At 44.0% G+C, this 21,848-nt stretch overlaps 1 protein-coding gene across 2 annotated transcripts in view; it reads right to left on the bottom strand.

Moving 5' to 3' along the window:
* LOC139266895 (gamma-aminobutyric acid receptor subunit rho-2-like) overlaps window positions 1-21,480 on the bottom strand; it is a 67,715-nt gene extending 46,235 nt beyond the window's left edge. Inside the window, exons 1-3 of one of the 2 annotated variants that reach the window (XM_070884512.1) lie at window positions 21,298-21,405; window positions 17,736-17,740; window positions 14,435-14,541 (exon numbers count right to left, since the gene is read on the bottom strand). In XM_070884512.1, the coding sequence (XP_070740613.1) occupies window positions 14,435-14,541; window positions 17,736-17,740; window positions 21,298-21,405 (220 nt within the window). Of the gene's footprint in view, window positions 1-14,434; window positions 14,542-17,735; window positions 17,741-21,289 lie in introns of both variants that reach the window. The other variant, XM_070884511.1, reaches the window with a different exon arrangement.
* Window positions 21,481-21,848: the final 368 nt, after the last annotated feature.

Below are 21,848 nucleotides of genomic sequence, written 5' to 3'. Positions count from 1 at the left end.
TGTGGGGCCATCGCCCGGGACAGTTCAGAGTGGCAGTTCGTGCACCGTGCCCTCGTAGGTGACCTTGACCATGGCGCTGCCCAGGACAGTGATAAGCTCTCAGTTTCGTGTGGATGGGGCTCTGGGCTGGTCTGCATGCCTTGTTGCACCACAGTCTCTCAAACATCTTTTTACTCATGATGGATTGGCTAGCGCCAGTGTCCAGTTCCATGCCATTCAATTTTATGTTTAGCATTATAGGTGGACATTTCGTCGAAAATGTGTGCACCCCAAGTATTTCAGCATCTGCCTCCTTTCTCTGAGGCTCGAAATTGCTTTGATCCACTATGGACCGATCTTCCTCTGCCATGTAGTGGTTAGCAGGTTTTGCAGAGCTTGCAGCTCGTCTGCAAGCTCGTTGGAGGTGCCCCATTGTTCCACAGCTCTTGCAAACATACCCTTTGAAGCGGCATGAATAGGCTGAATGGAAGCCTTCACAATGCCAACAAGGTGTGAATTGCCTTGCATTCATCCTTTGTTGGGGACTCTGTCATCTGGGTCACCTGAGGCCTGCTGGCAGTTGTAGACTCGTGGGTTCTGCCCTATATATTTCTGCTCGCAAACACAGTTCTAGTTAATTTATGAACATTGCTAGCACTTGTGTGCTGAGAGATTTGTTTGCTGTTATCACTGGTGGACATAAGCGCCTGTGCTATCGCAATGGTCTTACTGAGGGTCGGTGTCTCTACAGTCAAAAGTTTTCATAGGATGGTCTCGTGGCCAATGCCCCGTACAAAAAAGTGTCTGAGCATTTGCTCCAGGTAGCCATCAAACTCACATTGTCCTGCAAGTCGCCTTAGCTCGGCGACGTAGCTCGCCACTTCCTGACCTTCAGATCGCTGGCACGTATAGAACCGATACCTCGACATCAGCACACTCTCCCTCGGGTTAAGATGCTCCCGAACCAATGTACACAGCTCCTCATACGACTTATCTGTGGGTTTCACCGGAGCCAGAGGCTGTAGGTCGGTGCCCTTTTTGTAGCACTTCCTTCTCCGTCCAGCTCGTTGGCTACAAAGTACTGGTCTAGCCGTTCGACAAAGGTTTCCCAGTCCTCACTCTCCGAGAACTTCTCCAGGATGCCCACAGTTTGCTGTATCTTTGTGTTGGATTCGTATTCTCGTCGCCAGTTATTGTGTTCCTAACACAGATGAGGGGATGAGCTCCCTGATGGCGGAACATGGGAGTGCATGCTTTACAGATACACATGTTCAAACTAATGCACCAAAGAAAATATTGCATTGATTTTTTATACAAATTAATTTTTGTAATGGGAAGACAGTGGTCTAGAAATTCATTGGCACTACACACATTTTTCATGTACAAGTGGTGTTCGAGCATCGAAATGGTGGGCGGTAGGCATACGCTCATTCCATGCTGCGTGTCTTAAAATGATTAAAATATTTAAATAAGGGACATACACTAGTTGCAGGACCTTTTTGTGATATTGGTCCGCCCCAGCTCTTAACTCGCCATGTGAAGTAGTCTTCAGCAGTACTATTTAATGGGCCCATCCACTACGTACAGGTTCATTGCTGGTTAGTCCTTTTGGGCTGCTGGTTAACTCGAGAGAGAGAGAGAGAGTTTTTTGGCCTGTTTTCTGACATAAAACAAAATACTGACTTCTGAGAGGTGCTTCACATGATTAATGTTATGTTAGCCTTCATACGTAACTAGAGAACTAGAATATTAATGGGAGGAATTTTTGCTACAGCTAAACAAAGACCTGGTTAGACCACATCTGGAGTACTGTGTACAGTTCTGGACACCACACTTTAGAGAGGATATATTGGTCTTGGAAGGAGTGCAGCTCAGATTCACCAGAATGTTATCAGGACTCCAAGGATTACATTATGAGGACCGATTACATAAACTAGGTTTGCATTCCCTGGAATGTAGAAGATTAAGGGGTGATTTGATTGAGGTTTTTAGGGTTTTGAAAGGAATTGATAGGGTAGATAGAGAGAAACTTTTTCTGCTGGTGGGGAAGGGGACATAACCTTAAATTCAGAGCCAGGACATTCAGGAGAGAAGTTAGGAAAAAAATTCTTCACGCAAAGGGTGGCAGAAGTGTGGAACTCTCTCCCACAAGAAGCAGTAGATGCTAGCTCAATTATTCATTTTAAATCTGAGATCGATAGATTTTTCTAGCCAAGGGTATTGAAGGATATGGTGCCAAGGCAGGTGGATAGAGTTAGGACATAGATCAGTCATGATCTCATTGAATGGCCTGTTCCTATGTTTTTGGCCATCTGCAGCACAGTTTTACTGCAGTCATGGGTGGTCTGGTGGGTTGCTTTTGGGGCTGGAGAATGAGGGGGTGCAGAAGAAGACAGGAGAGTACAGGCGCATCTGGAAGATGAGGGAGGACCAAGAGAAGGGCACAATGCAGGAGGCAGCAGGTCTTTAGGGAGCACTTTGCCTACCTCAAACTCCCTGAGGAGCAATGTCTCAGTCACCTTCACTTGATAAAGAAAGCTGTAACTGAGCTGTGTCGCCTGCTGCAACCACAACGCGAGCCTCACACCAGGGCATGGACAACACTGCCTGTGGCTATCTAGATCACCGTAACTTTTACACAACAGGCTACAGCAGGCAATATCAGCAACATCTCATAGTTTGCAATCTACTGCTGTGTAAGGAAGATCACTGAGCCTTTCTACACCAACAGGAATAGCTACATCTCTTTTTCAATGGACAGAGCAAAGAAGGACAAGAGAGCACCTGGCTTCCCTTGAACCAGGCTGGGACCAGTGTCCTGGCGAATTGAATAACTAGGGCTGTAGATAGGGCTTTAAACTAAAGAGTGGGGGGTGGGGGGAGGGATCAGGTGAGCGGAAATTTAAACAGTCAAAAAGGTCAAGGCTATAGTGCAGAGTAGCGTTAAGGCTAATGATAACCAGAGTGTGACAAGAAGGGACAAAACGTATAAACATAAGAGTGCATCAGAAAGTGGGGTCAAAGTAGGGAAAAATGGTAAAAAGATAAAATTAAAAGCTCTTTATCTGAATGCACACAGCATTTGTAACAAGATAGGTGAGTTGACGCCACAAATAGAAATAAATAGGTATGATCTGATAGCCATTAGAGACGTGGTTGTAAGGTGACCAAGGCTGGGAACTAAATATTATGGGGTATTTGCAATTTCGGAAGGATGGACAGAAAGAAAAAGGAGATGGGTAGTTATTAAAAAATGAGATCAGTGCTGTAGTGAGAAATGAGACTGGCTCAGAAGATCAAGATGCAGAATCAGTTTGGGTGGAGATAAGAAATAATAAGGGAAAGATGTCACTGACGGGAGTAGTCTATAGGCCCCCTACACTGTAGCAGAGTATAAATCAAGAAATAATGGAGGCTTGTAAGAAAGGTAAGGCAATAATCGTGGGTGATTTTAATTTTCATATTGATTGGACAAATCAAATTGGCAAAGGTAGTTCTTGAGGAAGAGTTCATAGAGTGTATTCAGGATGGTTTCTTAGAACAATATGTTGTGGAACCAAACAAGGAGCAGACTATTTTAGATTTGGTAATGTGCAATGAGACTGGATTAATTAATGATCTTATAGTAAAGGATCCTCTTGGGAAGAGTGATCATAGCATGGAAGAGTGATCATAGCATGGAAGGATTAAAAATTCAGTTTGAGGGTGAGAAAGCCAGATCTCAAACTAATGTCCTGAACTTAAATAAAGGCAATTACAAAGATGTGAACTGGGAAAATAGATTAATGGGTGAGACGGTAGATGAGCAGTGGCAAACATTTAAGGAGATATTTCATAACTCTCAGCAAAGATATATTCCAGTGAGAAAGAAAAACTCTAAGAGAAGGATGAACCATCCATGGCTAACTAAGGAAATAAAGGATGGTATCGAATTGAAAACAAAGGCACACAATGTTGCGAAGAATAGTGAAAGGCCAGAGGATTGTGAAATTTTTAGAAACCAGCAAAGGATGACTAAAAAAATAATAAAGAGAGAGAAGATAGTTTATGAGAGTAAACGAGCAAGAAATATAAAAAAGAAAGCAAGAGCTTCCACAGGTAGATAAAAAGGAAGAGAGTAGCTAAAGTAAACATTGGTCCCTTAGAGGATGGGACTGGGGAATTAATAATGGGAAACAGGGAAATAGCAGAGACTTTGAACAAATATTTTGTATCGGTCTTCACAGTAGAAGACACTAAAAACATCCCAATAATTGATAATTAAGGAGCTATTGGGAGGGGGAACTTAAAACAATCACTGTCACTAGAGAAAAAGTACTAGGCAAAATAATTGGACTAAAGGTGGACAAGTCCCCTGCACCAGATAGCCTGAATCCTAGGCTCTTAACAGAAGTGGCTGCAGATATAGTGGATGCATTGGTTGTAATTACCAAAATTCCCTGGATTCTGAAGAGGTTCCAGCGGATTGGAAAACCGTAAATGTAACAGCCCTATTTAAGAAAGGAGCGAGACAGAAAGCAGAAAACAATAGACCAGTTAGTCTAACATCTGTTGTTGGGAAAGTGCTGGAATCCATTATTAAGGAAGTCGTAGCAGGATGTTTAGAAAATCATAATACAGTCAAGCAGAGTCAGCGTGGTTTTAAGAAAGGGAAATCATGTTTGACAAATTTGCTGGAGTTCTTTGAGGATGTAACAAGCACGACCAGTAGATGTCATGTATTTGGATTTCCAGAAGGTATTCGATAAGGTGCCACATAAAAGGTTACTACACAAGATAAGAACTCACAAGGCTGGGGGTAATATATTTGCATGGATAGAGGATTGGCTAACTAACAGAAAACAGAGAGTCGGGATAAATGGATCATTTTTAGGTTGGCAAACTATAACTAGTGGGGTGCCGCAGAGATCAATGCTGAGGCCTCAACTATTTACAATCTATATTAATGACTTGGATGACGGGACCGAGTGTAATGTAGCCAAGTTTGTTGATGATACAAAGATAGGTGGGAAAGCAAGTTGTGAGGAGGACACAAAGAATCTACAAAGGGATATAGACAGGCTAAGTGAGTGGCAGATGGAGTATAATGTGAGGTTATCCTCTTTGGTAGGGAAAATAAAAAAGGAAATTATTATTGAAATGGAGAGAGATTACAAAATGCTGAGGTACAGAGGGAACTGGGAGTCCTGGTACATGAAACACAAAAAGTTAGCATGCAGGTACAGCAAGTAATTAGGAAGTCAAATGACATGCTGGCCTTTATTGCATGGGGAACGAAGTATAAAAGTAGGGAAGTCCTGCTTCAACTGTACAAGGCGTTGGTGAGAATACACCTGGAGTACTGCATACAGTTTTGGTCTCCTTATTTAAGGCGGGATATACCTGCATTGGAGGCAGTTCAGAGAAGGTTCACGAAGTTGATTCTTGAGATGAAGGGGTTGTCTTATGAAGAGAATGATAAAGAGAGAGAAGATAGATAATGAAAGTAAAGTAGCACAAAATATAAAAACAATTAGTAAGAGTTTCTACAGGTAGATAAAAAGGAAAAGAGTGGCTAACGTAAATGTTGGTCCCCGAGAGGATGAGACTGGGGAATTAATAATGGAGAATAGGGAAATGGCAGAGTCGTTGAACAAATATTTTTTATTGATCTTCACAGTATAAGACACTAAAAACATTCCATTAGTGGATAATCAAGGGGCTATAGGGAGGGAGGGAGGAGCGTAATACAATCACTATCACTAAGGAAGTAGGGCTCGGTAAAATATTGGGAGTAAAGGCGGATAAGTCCCCTGGACTTGACGGCTTACATCCTAGGGTCTTAAAAGAATTGGCTGCAGAGATAGTGGATGTATTGGTTGTAATCTACCAAAATTCCATGGATTCTGGGGCGGTCCTAGCAGATTGGAAAACTGCAAATGTAACACCCCTATTTAAAAAAAGGAGGCAGACAAAAAGCAGAAAACGATAGACCAGTTAGCCTAACATCTGTTGTTGGGAAAATGCCGGAATCCATTATTAAGGAAGTTGTAGCAGGACAGTTGGAAAAGCATAATTCAATCAAGCAGAGTCAGCATGGTTTTATGAAAGGGAAATCATGTTTTACAAATTTGCTGGAGCTCTTTGAGGATGTAACGAGCAGGGTGGATAAGGGGAAACCAGTGGATGTGGTGTATTTGGATTTCCAGAAGGCATTCGATAAAGTGCCACATTAAAGGTTACTGCACAAGGTAATAGTTCATGGGGTTGGGGGTAACATATTAGCATGGACAGAGGATTGGCTAACTAACAGAAAATAGAGAGTCAGGATAAATGGGTAATTTTCCGGTTGGCAAACTATAACTAGTGGGGTGCCACAGGGATCGGTGCTGGGGTCTCAACTATTTACAATCTATATTAATGTCTTGGATGAAGGGACCGAGTGTAATGTAGCCAAGTTTGCTGATGATACAAAGATGGGGGGGAAAGCAAATTGTGAGAAGGACACAAAAAATCTGCAAAGGGATATAGACAGGCTAAGTGAGTGATCAAAAATTTGGCCGATGGAGTATAGGCCCCAAGTTTCCACACGATAAAAAACGGGTGCCCCTCCGAGCTGGGCGCCCATTTTTCACTCCGAAAACGGCGCCAGAAAAAAAACGCGCGATTCTGGAGCGCCCTGCAGCTCCATGTCTGCTTGGCGCGGCGCCCTGGGGGGCGGAGCCTACCACTCGCACCGATTTTCTAAGTGGGAGGGGGCGGGTACCATTTAAATTAGTTTTTTCCTGTCGGCGACCCTGCGCGTGCGCGTTGGAGTATTCGCACACGCGCAGTGTGAAGGAAACATTGGCACTCGGCCATTTTTGTAGTTCTTTGTAGCTGTTTAATTTTTGAACATTTTTTAATAAAAGCACATTGCCATCAGCACATCAGCACTGAGGCTTCTTGCAGCAGTGAGAAGGCTGCAGGAAGCCTCAGAAAGTTGAGGCAGCCGTTTCCCGACGGCCTCCCCCCCCGTGCCGTCGGGAAATAGCTGCTGAACTTGTGAGGCTTCCTGCAGCCTTCTCACTGTCTCCTTCCCCCCCCCCCGCCATCGGGAACGGCTTCCTTCCCCCCCCCCCCCCCCCGCTGCGTTCGGTCGGTCGGTCGGGCCCGCACTCCCTCCCTCCCCCTCCCCCGCCCGCCGTCGGGAACGGCTTCCTCCTCCCCCCCCCGCGGGAACGAACGGCTGCCTCCTCTCCCCCCTCCCCCGCGGGAACGAATGGCTGCCTCCTCCTCCCCCCCCCCCCCGCGGGAACGAATGGCTGCCTCCTCTCCCCCCTCCCCCGCGGGAACGAATGGCTGCCTCCTCCTCCCCCCCCCCCCGCGGGAACGAATGGCTGCCTCCTCCTCCCCCCCCCCCCGCGGGAACGAATGGCTGCCTCCTCCTCCCCCCTCCCCCGCGGGAACGAATGGCTGCCTCCTCTCCCCCCCCCCCCGCGGGAACGAATGGCTGCCTCCTCTCCCCCCTCCCCCGCGGGAACGAATGGCTGCCTCCTCTCCCCCCTCCCCCGCGGGAACGAATGGCTGCCTCCTCTCCCCCCTCCCCCGCGGGAACGAATGGCTGCCTCCTCCTCCCCCCCCCCCCGCGGGAACGAATGGCTGCCTCCTCTCCCCCCTCCCCCGCGGGAACGAATGGCTGCCTCCTCCTCCCCCCCCCCCCCGCGGGAACGAATGGCTGCCTCCTCTCCCCCCTCCCCCGCGGGAACGAATGGCTGCCTCCTCCTCCCCCCCCCCCCCGCGGGAACGAATGGCTGCCTCGTTTTGTGAGGCTTCCTGCAGCACTCTCCCTGGCTGAAGCACTTTCACACAGGTAGGAAGATGGTTTATTTAATCTTTTCTTTGCTTATAAATTTTTATGCAGGTTGGATTTATTTGTATAATATTTGTAGAAGTATAAATAAGGATTTATTATAGAATTTAATGACTTCCCTTCCCCCCCCACCTCGTTCTGGACGCCTAATTTGTAACCTGCGCCTGATTTTTTAATGTGTAGACAAGGTTTTTTCAGTTCTACAAAAATCTTCACCTGCTCCATTCTAAGTTAGTTTGGAGTACGTTTTCACTGTGGAAACTTTGAAATCAGGCGTCAGTGGCCGGACACGCCCCCTTTTGAAGAAAAAATTCTGTTCCAAAGTGAAACTGTTCTAACTGACTAGAACTGCAGAAAAAAAAATGTGGAGAATTGCGATTTCTAAGATAGTCCGTTCTCCACCAGTTGCTCCTAAAAATCAGGCGCAAATCATGTGGAAACTTGGGCCCATTATGTGGGAAAATGTGAGGTTATCCACTTTGGCAGAAAAAAAATAGAAAAGCAAATTATAACTTAAATGAGAAAAATTGCATAGTGCTGCAGTAGAGAGGGACCTGGGGGTCTTTGTGCATGAAACGCAAAAAATTAGTATGCAGGTACAGCAATTAATCAGGAAGGCAAATGGAACATTGGATTTTATTGCAAGGGGGCTGGAGTATAAAAGCAGAGAAGTCCTGCTACAACTGTGCAGGGTATTGGTGAGGCCATACCTAGAGTACTGCGGACAGTTTTGGTCTCCATATTTAAAGAAGAATATACTTGCATTGGAGACTGTTCAGAGAAGGTTCACTAGGTTGATTCCAGAGATGAGGGGGTTGACTTATGAAGATAGGTTGAGTAAGTTGGGCCTATACTCCTTGGAGTTCAGAAGAACGAGAGGTGATCTTATTGAAACATATAAGATAATAAAGGGGGTCGACAAGGTGGATGCTGAAAGGGGAAATTAAAACTAGGGGACGTAATCTCAGAATAAGGGGCCACCCATTTAAAACTGAGATGAGGAGGAATTTCTTCTCTCAGAGGGTTATAAATCTGTGGAATTCTCTGCCCCAGAGAGCTGTGGAGGCTGGGTCATTGAATATATTTAAGGCGGAGATAGGTAGATTTTTGAGCGATAAGGGAATAAAGGGTTATGGGGAGCGGGCAGGGAGGTAGAGCTGAGTCCATGATCAGATCAGCCATGATCTTACTGAATAGAGCAGCCGCTCGAGGGGCCAAATGGCCTACTCCTGCTCGTATTTCATATGTTCTTATGTTCTAAAGGTTGAGCAGGTTGGGCCTATACTCATTGGAGTTTAGAAGAATGAGAGGTGCTCCTATTGAAACGTATAAAATTGTGAGGGGGCTTGACAGGGTAGATGCAGAGAGGATGTTTTCCCTCGTGGAGGAATCTAGAACTAGGGGGCATAGTTTCAGAATAAGGGGTCGCCCATTTGAAATGGAAATGAGGAGGAATTTCTTCTCTCAGAGGGTCGTGAATCTTTGGAATTCTCTACCCCAGAGAGCTGTGGAGGCTGTGTCATTGAATATATTTAAGGTGGAGCTGGACAGATTTTTGAATGATAAGGGAGTCAAGGGTTATGGGGCGCGGGCAGGGAGGTGGAGTTGAGGCCAAGATCAGGTCAGCCATGATCTTATTGAATGGCGGAGCAGGCTCGAGGGGCCAAATGGCCTACTCCTGCTCCTAGTTCTTATGTTCTTATGTTCACCCGCATAGCAGACCTCCCCAGGGTCCCAAGGTGCTATAGACTGCACCCACATCGTCTTGCATGCTCCTCATCACCAGCCTGGCATCTTTCTCAATACAAAGGGACTCTGTTCCCTCAATGTCCAGCTTTTGTGCGACCACAGACAGCGCATCATTCAGATCTACAACCGGTTTCCGGTACCTATCATGATGCCGCCTTTATTCCAACCAGGCCATTAGGTCACTGGCTGGCTACTGGACGACAATGGATATCCTTGAGACTTGGCTCATGACTCCCATCAGGAACCTGGTTACAGCTGCAGACCTGGCCTACAGCCGCCCTGTTCAACCAACACTTATGCTGCCTGGACCGTTTGGGAGCACCTTTGCAAGTATCCAGATCTGTAGCCATCTGTTGAGTTCGCCATAACTTTGCCATCATGAGGGACCAACCATTACCCACCACCTGGGCAGCAAGAAGTGCAGCAGGAAGAGGAGCAGCATGAAGAGAGAGCGGAACCAGCATTGACCACAAGTGCCCTTAGCTGACAAGAGTTCTCAGAGAGCAGCTTATCCAAGAGCGCTTCATGTGAACCAACCCTCCCAACCCCAATACACCAACAGTCCCACAATCCTGATCTTCATTGTCAAGTACTTCATTGACAGTGAAGTGCTCTGGGACATTCTGAGGTCGTGAAAGGCACAATATAAATGCAAGTGCTTCTTCTTCCTCCTCTTCTTCTGTGAGCAGGATTCTGTGAGCTGGGATCATGGAGTCACCCTGATAAGACATCTGAAGAAGTATAAATAAATGAACCAGAGGTAGTCTGTTCATCTAGGTGGGGTGGAAATGGCTGAACAATTCATCCATGGGATACATTTAATAAGTTTATAGGTAAAGAGAAATAAGGAAAAGTGTTTTCTTGCCATACAATTGTGGGGACAGAATTTTTTTTCTCCCAAGACAGCAACCTCCCTCCTCAGTCAGCCAAACTTACATACTATCGACCAACAAATCTGCCAATGAGTTTTCTTCGGCACTTACTTCCCCTTTGACCAGTTAGCATTATTCTCTATTAAGGAACTGATTACATCCTCTTCTAGTTCACGAATCAGCCATTAGATATTACATAATTTGTTGCAAAAAGCATTTCACAAATACATTGAGTTAATGCTGCTTTGTATTATCGTTAAGCCACTAGTATGATGCATGAAATTACGTAATTCTAAAATTAAATATGCCCCAGTATAAATTTTGTTTTAGATAGACATTTTATTTTAAGAATTTGAATGCTCTATATGCTCCACAGGAGGAACTGCATCTTGGGGGAATTCTTTGCAAGCAGCATATCATACGTGTGTGTACACTGTGTTTTCCCAAGCTAGAGAGATAGGCAGCTGTTGTACACACACACACACACACACACACACACAAACAGACATGCAGCTTTCTCTAATCCACATGGTCATCAGGAGACTGTGAGCTAGTTAATCCTTACTTGTACATCCACTGAGCTTCCAGATGGTTAGTCAAATTCCATGACCAATGGGGTTTGCACTAAGCAGGAAAGATACAAAATCCAAAAAAGCGATTTGCTGTCTTAATTCCAAATGCATGTGGCTGCATACTGTGTGGGAGGAGTGGAGAGCTTTAAAGCTACAGTAACCTCTATGAGAAACCAATCTAAATTGGAGGATAATGAATTACTTCTCCTATCCTACAGAAGAATGCTTGAGTAATACTGGCAACTGTTATCAAGAGTCTATGGTAACACAAAGGAGATGGAAAATATTTTTTTTTTATCTTTTAATTACAAAACCACAAGTTGGATTAACAATGTTGTTTCTTACATGTCCTGGTAACAGAGTCATTACATTTCAAAAATTTGGCTTCTCAATTTTGCTATCAGCTGAACAGCGACTTTTTCCAGAGGAATCGCAGGAATTTCTAGCTTACAGTCAACAACTCCCAATGTTAAAAATAAAATAATAAAGAAGAACCTTTTGAAGGCTCTCAAAATTGGGACTCAGGATGACTGTGGTGTGGACCTATCTAAACCTGTAGCCGGCCAGATTTTGCAATATATGCTTTGCACCCTACTTTGAATAGGTTACAGGTACAGGTACAGACAAAGCCTGGTCAGAAAGCATGGTTTGTAGCTCACTTGGATGTCGAGTGCAGGTTATCGTGCAGCGGATGACAGCACCCTATGGCAACCTGTCTTGTGAAGCAGAGGCACCAAAGACAGGACTCTTCTGACATGTCCAACTGGCTCGGAGGTAACGATGGGTGTGAGCACTGCACCTCCATTTATTGGTCCCTTTCAAGTTCCTCGTCTCCATTATGTAGCTCGTTCAGTACCTTAAAGGAGTACCCATTCTCACCTCTTTGAATAGCGTGATTTGAATGCCAGCAGCAACTATGAAAACAGTTCTCCACAGTTGTTTTGAGGTAAGTGTGACAGTGCCCATAATTGTGGTTGGTGACATCATGGAAGATGCAACCAATCAGACTTTGCAAAAGATCACCCTGGCATCCTTCTTCCATGCAGTTTCACTAACATATCACTGTGATTAGGATGCTTCTAGAGAGACAACCAGCATAACAGTTAATCAGGCCTTCACACATATCCGTGCCATTGGGCCTGTTTTCTCAACCTTCCTTCAAAGTTCGAGCATCCTTATGCACTAATCATCTGCAAAAATTAGGTCTGGTCTGCTCTGTCTACAGAGCTACAGGTTCAGATACCAATAAGTGGGCACAAAGCACCTCTCGTGCAGCCTGACCTGTCTGGTGGTCTCCTCGTCTTCCTCCAAGCACTTCTAACATAGGGAACTCCCAATGGGAAACCACTGATACGAGTAATAGTTCTGGGCGCAAAAAATAATTGTCCAGAATTTACAGCTGTAATGACGACTAAACAGTCAGTGCTCATCGTCATTACTGTGTAAAACTGGCAGCAACTTCTGGCATCCGCACTTGCACAGTTAAATGCACAGCTAAAGAAATAGAGTGCCAGCCTTTTTATAATTTGCCACAACTGGTAAACCCTAGTGGCACTTGCCATGAGCAGATTAAGGGCATGGGATAAAAAAAGGTGTCACTGTAATAATCAAAATATCCCACAAGGATGAAATTATAATCTTGCTGTAACTGGCCAGCAAATTCGACCTTACCCACAACTTGACCATTTCGACACTTTGCAAACCTGTCACTACTTCCAAGACCTAGATGTGAGCCGCAAACTCAATAAAACTTAGCACTTAGAACCTAAAATAACTTCCCATGGTAATTCCCTCTTTGCAACACATTGGCTTTCAGTTTGACAGGAAAAAAAAAAGAGACAATCTAAAAGGTTCTTAGCAACAGGACTCTGGCCAGTCTTCTGAAAGGACAATAAGTAGTGCTTAGACTTACCATTACAAGCTTCACATGCAAAAAGCCCTACTTATGTTAAACATGTCACACCCCTCAACAACTCCACAAATCTCTCCCCGACAGATAAGCACTGGAGGGACTGCAGCCCCAGGCTGCATCACTGCACATATCCCCTCATCTTCAATTCTTCTGAGCAGCAGTCTGGAACACTACAGGGATTTTGATTGATTTTACCATCCCTGCTACATCCTACCTGTTTAGCCTACAAATAGCTAAGAGGTCCCCCTGAGGTGGCACAACCTGCTTCCTATATTTACACTAGACATGTGAATATAACACTGATGGAGAATATGCCAATCTGAATGGATAATGTAATCGTTGTGTGCACATCTGTGGACATGTGCCCCAATGCATAGTACCTTTAAGACCGCAGGAACAGTATTTACTATCATTCAGTGCCACAGTCTAATGTATCCTTCTGTTTTTAGGCTCAAAAAATGTGACCACTGCAAATCAATGTGAAAGGACACAAGTCAAATATCAGCCTACTTCAGTTAAAAGAATATGCAATAAGCCAACTTAAAAAAACCCTGCTTTATTTGTGAAATTTCACAAGACCAATGTTGATGTAATAGTGCATACAATTACAAAGTTGCACACTGATACTGATCAAACTCCTTGCATCAGACACATTCCAGGTTAGTGTTGCAGATCATGCAAAAATGAGAAGCTACAATTGAAATTCAAAACATTTAGCAAAAAAAGTGATAAACCAGATGTCTTACCATCCCTCCCTCCCCCTCTCTCCCCTGCCCGCACATCAATGGTCCTTAGAAATGCTTACCTGGATATTCTGACCAGTGGGAATCCCATGAGCTGGGTGGTGGTGCAGCTTTTGCTCCCCATCTCTCAGCACGCGGATATTCCAAGGCCAGGCACTTTTTAATATACTGTGGCAGGTTGCCAGTGCCACCAGATCACCTGTCCGGAGTAGGATGGGGGAGGGGGAGAAGTTGTTGCGGCACTTGCCACAGCAGCACTGTACCAGCCGAGGACAAATTACTGAGCAATGTCATATTAAAACCCTGCTCCACTGCCTTAGCAATGCTGCATTCCAGGGACGCTGAGGTGTTAATGGCAGAAAATACATACCTTCATTAACATTTCATATCAATATGTTTGCCTAAATATTGGGCAGGTTGATTCAGCGTCTGGTGTCGCTTCCAGCAGAGTTCCATACTGGTCATCCATCAGTATGAATCCTATCAAGCAATTATAACATATTCTATATGGGTTGTTTCTCCGTAATCTGTTCACGAATATAATAGGAATCTACAGTACCTGTCATTCTTCATCTACCATTCTAAATACATCATTTCTGCTTTTATGTTCCTTTCTCCTTCAGTACTGGACAAGCTAACCCATCAAGTGAATTGCTTATAAACACCAAAATGCTGAAAACCTTGCTTTGAATTAAGGAATTGGAAGTCCCGAGCAACACTGTTAGAAAAGCATGCATTAGAAGTTTAATTATCGATAAAATAAAAAAAGTTCCTACCACCAAATGCAGGTCTCATTGTGAAATCATGGTCATCCACTCTGAGAAGGTGTTCAGACTTTGTTGCTCGATTTTTGGTTAAATCCTGATTTCTCTTTAATATGGGACTGCAAAAGGCAAAATATCTGATCAGTTTCACTGTCCTCAGAAATATATCATTATATTAACAATATTATTAATAATGTGACTAGAAATTTAAAATGGAGAATTACAATTTATTTAAACTCAGCATAATATTAACTTGCATTCTCCTTTTTTAAAAGCCAGGACTTTCCTTTCCCCCTCCCCCCCCCCAAGTTATTTTTTCTTTATCCCTGGTCATCCCTCATATCAATCCTGGGTGAGAGAAAAGGTGGGCAATCCACCTCCACCCATGCAACTCCAAAACGAATCAATAGGAAGTCGTCTGGTGATGACTCTTATATCGGCTTTCCCCTCTCCCATACAGGAAACACCAGGTGTACCCATAGCACTTAGCTGTGGCTTGGAATTTAATGGCAATTGAATTAGCAGCCACGAACCAATGGCCCTGCAGTTTGTGATACCTTAATTTTTGGTTAAATCCGGACTTCTCTTTAATATGTGCCATGTCACATCACTGCCTGTTTTTTTATTTTTAAACAATGATCATGACAATTACTGGCAAAGCTTTTTGAAGACAGCAACAAAGGATTATTACTGTTAATTTTCATTGGATTAATATTTACAATCTCTTGGCCAATTTTGTTAATTTTTAATGTGTAAAAAGAAGAGTAAGAAACTGCGTGCCATCTGAAACATCACAACTTAGATTCGACTGAAACATTATTCTCCAAAACATTATTTAACTCCATGGCTGCTGAAATCATTGAAAATTTAACATTTTAAAAAACTTTTTATCAACTGGATGAAAATTCTACTTCAAGCATATTGTATTATGATGCTATGCCCCACAAAGACAGATTTGCTCACTCCTAGCGGGGAATTATCCTCTTACTTTGAATGAGGTTATCCTCCACATAACCTGTACAATGCTCCCAAGCTGCACTAATGTGAAAGTACAAAAAAGCCTCCTTAAACCTTCCACAGAGCAGCATTGAGGATATAACGAGCATGGTGGATAGAGGTGTACCGATGGATGTGGTGTATTTAGATTTCCAAAAGGCATTCGACAAGGTGCCACACAAAAGGTTACTGCAGAAGATAAAGGTACGCGGAGTCAGAGGAAATGTATTAGCATGGATCGAGAATTGGCTGGCTAACAGAAAGCAGAGAGTCGGGATAAATGGGTCCTTTTCAGGTTGGAAATCGGTGGTTAGTGGTGTGCCACAGGGATCGGTGCTGGGACCACAACTGTTTACAATATACATAGATGACCTGGAAGAGGGGACAGAGTGTAGTGTAACAAAATTTGCAGATGACACAAAGATTAGTGGGAAAGCGGGTTGTGTAGAGGACACAGAGAGGCTGCAAAGAGATTTAGATAGGTTAAGCGAATGGGCTAAGGTTTGGCAGATGGAATACAATGTCGGAAAATGTGAGGTCATCCACCTTGGAAAAAAAAACAGTAAAAGGGAATATTATTTGAATGGGGAGAACTTACAACATGCTGCGGTGCAGAGGGACCTGGGGGTCCTTGTGCATGAATCCCAAAAAGTTAGTTTGCAGGTGCAGCAGGTAATCAGGAAGGCGAATGGAATGTTGGCCTTCATTGCGAGAGGGATGGAGTACAAAAGCAGAGAGGTCCTGCTGCAACTGTATAGGGTATTGGTGAGGCCGCACCTGGAGTACTGCGTGCAGTTTTGGTCACCTTACTTAAGGAAGGATATACTAGCTTTGGAGGGGGTACAGAAACGATTCACTAGGCTGATTCCGGAAATGAGAGGGTTACCTTATGATGATAGATTGAGTAGACTGGGTCTTTACTCGTTGGAGTTCAGAAGGATGAGGGCTGATCTTATAGAAACATTTAAAATAATGAAAGGGATAGACAAGATAGAGGCGGCGAGGTTGTTTCCACTGGTCAGGGAGACTAGAACTAGGGGTCACAGCCTCAAAATACGGGGGAGCCAATTTAAAACCGAGTTGAGAAGGAATTTCTTCTCCCAGAGGGTTGTGAATCTGTGGAATTCTCTGCCCAAGGAAGCAGTTGAGGCTAGCTCATTGAATGTATTCAAATCACAGATAGATAGATTTTTAATCAATAAGGGAATTAAGGGTTACGGGGAGCGGGCGGGTAAGTGGAGCTGAGTCCACGGCCAGATCAGCCATGATCTTGTTGAATGGCGGAGCAGGCTCGAGGGGCTAGATGGCCTACTCCTGTTCCTAATTCTTATGTTCTTATTATATACTCAAGGAATCCCTGTTCACCCATATTAATCTTCATGGCATCTCAGTCAAGAAGTACAAAATGTAAGCTGCTGACTGTGGTTCCTGTTCGAACCTGAGGAGCTAGAGAGTTTTATAATTGGGCATTAAAGCCTTCCCCCCATGCCCCAAACTATAAGATTGGTGTCCAGAGAAATGTGGGTGTCCTCGTGCAAGAAACACAGAAAGCTAGCATGCAGGTACAGCATGCAATAAGGAAGGAAAATGATATGTTGTCCTATATTGCAAGGGGGTTGGAGTATAAGGAAGTCTTGCTACAATTGTACAGGGCCCTGGTGAGACCACACCTGGAGTACTGTGCATAGTTTTGATCTCGTTATCTAAGGAAGGATATACTTGCCTTGGAGGTGGTGCAATGAAGGATCACTCATGTAATGTATTTGCTTCATGGGTCCTTTGCTTAAGAATTCATAGCAACGCATTGCTATTAAGAACTAACAAAGGTTTAATAATCACACTATACCTTACCAATTCATCCACTAGGCTCACAACTGCATACCTCATCGTGGATGACCTAGACTCAATTGACTGGGGTTTTATTGAGTCTTGTGAACATCATGTGACTGGCTAAGCCACTCACAGTGCAACAGCTCTACAACTATTTTAAGTTGTAACTTAAATCAAGTGCCCTCTGATTAAAGGGGGAGGCACACTCCAAAAACTTTTCAAGTGAACCCTTGTTTTTTTTGTTTTTGTTGTTTATTTTTGAGGGCACTAAAACACAAATTATACAAGTGCCCCCTGGCTAAAGGAGGGGAGGGGCGGGGGAGGGCACTGAAACCGACAACTTAAACAAATTAAGTTTTAGACATTAAAATCAAATTAAAATTTGGTTGCCGGGGGTGATGATGCACTCCAGTCCCTCCGGCGCCCACCTCTCACAGAAGGCCGCGAGCGTACCGGTGGACACCGTGTGCTCCATCTCCAGGGACACCCTGGCTCAGATGTAACCGCGGAAGAGAGGCAGGCAGTCGGGCTGAAAGACCCCCTCGACCGCCCGCTGCCTGGATCGGCTGATGGCCTCCTTGGCCATGCCCAGGAGCAGTCCTATGAGGAGGCCTTTCGACCTGCCCACTCCCCTCTGCACAGGGTGTCCAAAGATCAGGTGTGTGGAACTGAAGTGCAACCAGAATTTGAGGAGCAGCCCCTTCAAATATTGGAAGAGGGGCTGCAACCTCGCACGTTCAGTAAAAACGTGGAACACGGACTCTTCCAGACCGCAGAAATTGCAGGCGGCCTGGGAGCCCGTGAACCGACTTAAAAACTTTGTGCACGGGACTTCTCCATGCAACACCCTCCAGGCCATGTCCCCAATAAATAGAGGGAGGACTCCCACGTAGAGTGCACTCCATTAGGGTCCTCCGGATGGCATGATGGTGCGCCATGGCGTGTCCGGACGGCAGACAAGGATGGCAACATGGAGAGTGTGCAAGAGCAGTTCATACAGGAATCCCCTCCAAACAAAACTGAAAGGCACGGAGGGGATTTCCCCAAGGAGGCTCAAGTTGTGAGGTGCCGGCTCCCGAGGGAGGTTTGCAACAGCTCTACAACTCTTTTTTTGCAAAACAAAAATAAACGTTAAATCAAGTGCCCCCTTATTAAAGGGGGGAGGGACACTCCAAACACTTTTCAGGTGTCCTTTTTTTGTTTTTGGGGGGGGAGGGTTGTTTTGTGGGATTTTGTGTGTTTTTTTTTAGGGCACCAAGAAGCAAACAGCTCCACAAACCTGTGAGTGTACTCACAGGTGCATACATTACATCTAGATTGATTGCTGGGATAAAAGGGCAGTCTTCTGATGAGAGATTGTATAGACTGGGTCTATACTCTCTAGAGTTTAGAAGAATGAGTGGTAATCTCATTGAAACATACAAGATTCTGAAGGGGATTGACAGGGTAGATGCTGAGGGGTTGTTTCCCCTGGCTGAACTAGGGGGCACAGTCTCAGAATAAGGGGTCAGCCATTTAAGACAGAGATGAGGAGGAATTTCTTCACTCAGAGGGTTGTGAATCTTTGGAATTCTCTGCCCCAGAGGGCTGTGGATGCTGAGTCTGAGTATATTCAAGGCTGAGATAGATAGATTTTTGAAGTCTTGGGGAGTCAAGGGATACGGAGATCAGGCGGGAAAGTGGAGGTGAGGTCGAAGATCAGCCATGATCCTATTGAATGGCGGAGCAAGCTCGAGTGGCCATATGGCCTACTCCTGCTCCTATTTTTTTATGTTCTTATACCTTTGAGCTGCTGCTTTGGCTCGAAATTGCAGAGGTCTTTATTGCGGACGGCCAGCAGCTGGCCAATCTGATGTTAATGAGTTCCAAGGTCCAATTGGGTGGGCTTCGGGCCTACCCATTCAGGCACTGTGATCGTTCTCTATTGCCGAGTTCACATCGTCCTGCCGAATATCTAGGCCTATATATTGTATTTAAATCTTGGCCTCTTAAAACTGTTGGTTTAAACTGACTGGAACTGGTAATCTCTTTCCTTGATTAATTTCTGGTCAATGGTGACCACCCAAAATGTTGATGGTGGGAGATTCGACAATGGTAATGTCATGAGTAGGTGGTTTGACTCTCTCTTGTTGGAGATAGTCAATGCCTGTTGATAAAATTTACAGGAGGCAAAGGTGTGGCCTACCAGGCGATAACAGGAGGAATGGTCATGACTGCTGACTACAGAAATAAACAAACACAAAGTACAAAATAAAGACTTGACATATACTGTAGAAACCAAATTTAGACCTCAGAAAGCACACTTTGAGAGAACAAAGAAAGACTTGGATTTATATAGCACCTTCCACGACCACCGGGTGTCTCAAAGCATTTTACAGTACAAAGTGTCTTTCTATGCTTCCAGTGGTTAGGATCAGGCTGGAAAAAATGTTGCATGTTGAGAAACAAACTTATCTCACACAAACGACATCAGTGCAAATGAAACTAATGTCAAGGACAGCAAAAACAGAACTGAAAATATTCACGAAGTACTGATGTATCACAGAAAGGACAATTCAGATGAATATGACTGAAAACATCTCTTAAAGGAACCAAGAATCCCTGTGATTTCCAAGTCGAGCTTTTTACCCAACCCATGGTATGTGAAGATAGAGATTCAAGAAGGGTTTGTTCTCTATACTAACAAATAATAGATTTTTAAAACTATTTTATGGTATCTTTCTGAAATAAATCAGTATGAATTTCAAAATTTGTTGAGCTAGAATAGTTTGTGATATTAATTGGGATCTGTCACAAACAATAATTCAAAGAAGATCTCAGACACTTCTAAAGAGAGTGGTGTATTTTAGGAATTTCAGCAGTTAGATTCCATGCATGGCATGAATAGTCCGTACATTGTACCTTCCATGTCAAAATTCAAAAGCACTGTTTGAAAATGTTTTGCCAGTGATACTGGAAGGAAATGAATTCCTGTAAAAAAAAAAATATTCAAAGATATACTTGAACGAAACACCACAGCTCTCTGCAGTAGGGATTAACCAGTACCATTCTGTCCAATCCATTTTTAAGTCTATCTGATTGCACATTTTTTTAAGCATTTGCTGTGTTTTAGCACATTGCTTATTTCAATTTATTACATAATTCAAAACTTTAGGGCAGAAAATGACATTGAATTATCAGGAGTAGACTGTACCTGCAAACCAGTACAAATATTCAAAAATATATCAGAAACCTGACAATAATGTGGGAATTAGGAATTTCCCGACTCGAGTAAATGTTCTAGTGGTCATGAAGTGAACCGTTCCTCTGGCTTCTTGCCAGGTGCCAGTCACCATTAATCACTACTTTTGAGGCATTTAATTAGATAAATAAAACCTATGTGCGCGCCCCCCCCCATATCATCATAGACAGTCTTTCGGAATCGAGGAAGACTGTGTTCCACAGTTGCGTTCAATGCTATGAAAAATATTACAAAGGCAACGTATGTCAAAGCTGCTCCACTATACTGATTGTATAAACCATATTTGCTCACTATATAATTATAATTGCATTGGGGCAAATGTGATGAGAGAACCTTTTGAGCTAACTGGTCATCTAATCAAGGAAACAGAAAACGCAAAAAATTGAACAATAATTCATGAACAACTAATATGATTCTTCCAGCATCTGCGAAATTATGCTTCAAGCAGAATTCTCAAAAGTTGATTTTTTTTTATCCCAAATCCGTCAATCTCTAGAAAATTAATTTGGCATATGGATCATTCCAGTGTTACAGAAACCAACATAACAAGATAAAGGTGAGGAGATTGATGTTGGATGCTCTACAGAAAGCCTTTCTGTAGCGTTGATGCTTGCATGCAGTGAAAATGCCTTGTTAACTTTCATTTTCCCCTCACCTGCCAGTGAAGAACTGATTCAGATTTTTTTCTTACAATTGCAAAATCATTGATTTTCGTCAATCACAACATCTTATACTTTAACAACCCTAAATGACCTGGGTTTTCTCTCATAGGTGTTACTTGCCCTGTCAAGACTCCTTACCTGCCAACTTTGAGGTTTTCTACCCGAGGTGCCCATCTTTTCTTCCTGTGCTTCCTGCTTTCAACAGCTATTGTCAGGCAGCAGAGTATTAAGATAGTTTTAAAAAAATAAGGCATGCTTTGCAAAATCGAGACAATCCCAGCAATAGTCCTGTAAAACCCTGCAGTGCGAATCGCTTCTCGTTTAAACATTGAATCGGTTTTTACTCCTGCAGCATTCTCCGGCTGGTGCCGCGGCTGTCACTCCTGCAATGTGTAGCTCAGTGCTCGGACTGATCGCGGGCTCGTCACACTTCCGCCTGCCCCGCTCTCCAAACCACTGGAGCAACATTGGTGGCAGCGCCGCTTTGTGATTGACAGGTGACCATTCTCCACAGAGCCAGCAATCCCAGCCTGGCGAGTTATCCCGACTGCCGACACCTTCTTTAGAGATCAAATCAAGGTACAAAGAGAAAACCGGTTTCTTTATGCATGCACGCATCCGATACAAGATTAGCAGCAAATGTTTATCACATTAAATATTATTTTGTCTAGCTGACGAAGACAACCATGAACAATGT

The sequence above is a fragment of the Pristiophorus japonicus genome, chromosome 7 (genome assembly GCF_044704955.1).
Source record: "Pristiophorus japonicus isolate sPriJap1 chromosome 7, sPriJap1.hap1, whole genome shotgun sequence".
NCBI lineage: Eukaryota > Metazoa > Chordata > Chondrichthyes > Pristiophoridae > Pristiophorus > Pristiophorus japonicus.
This window is presented reverse-complemented; position numbering and strand designations above follow the sequence as displayed.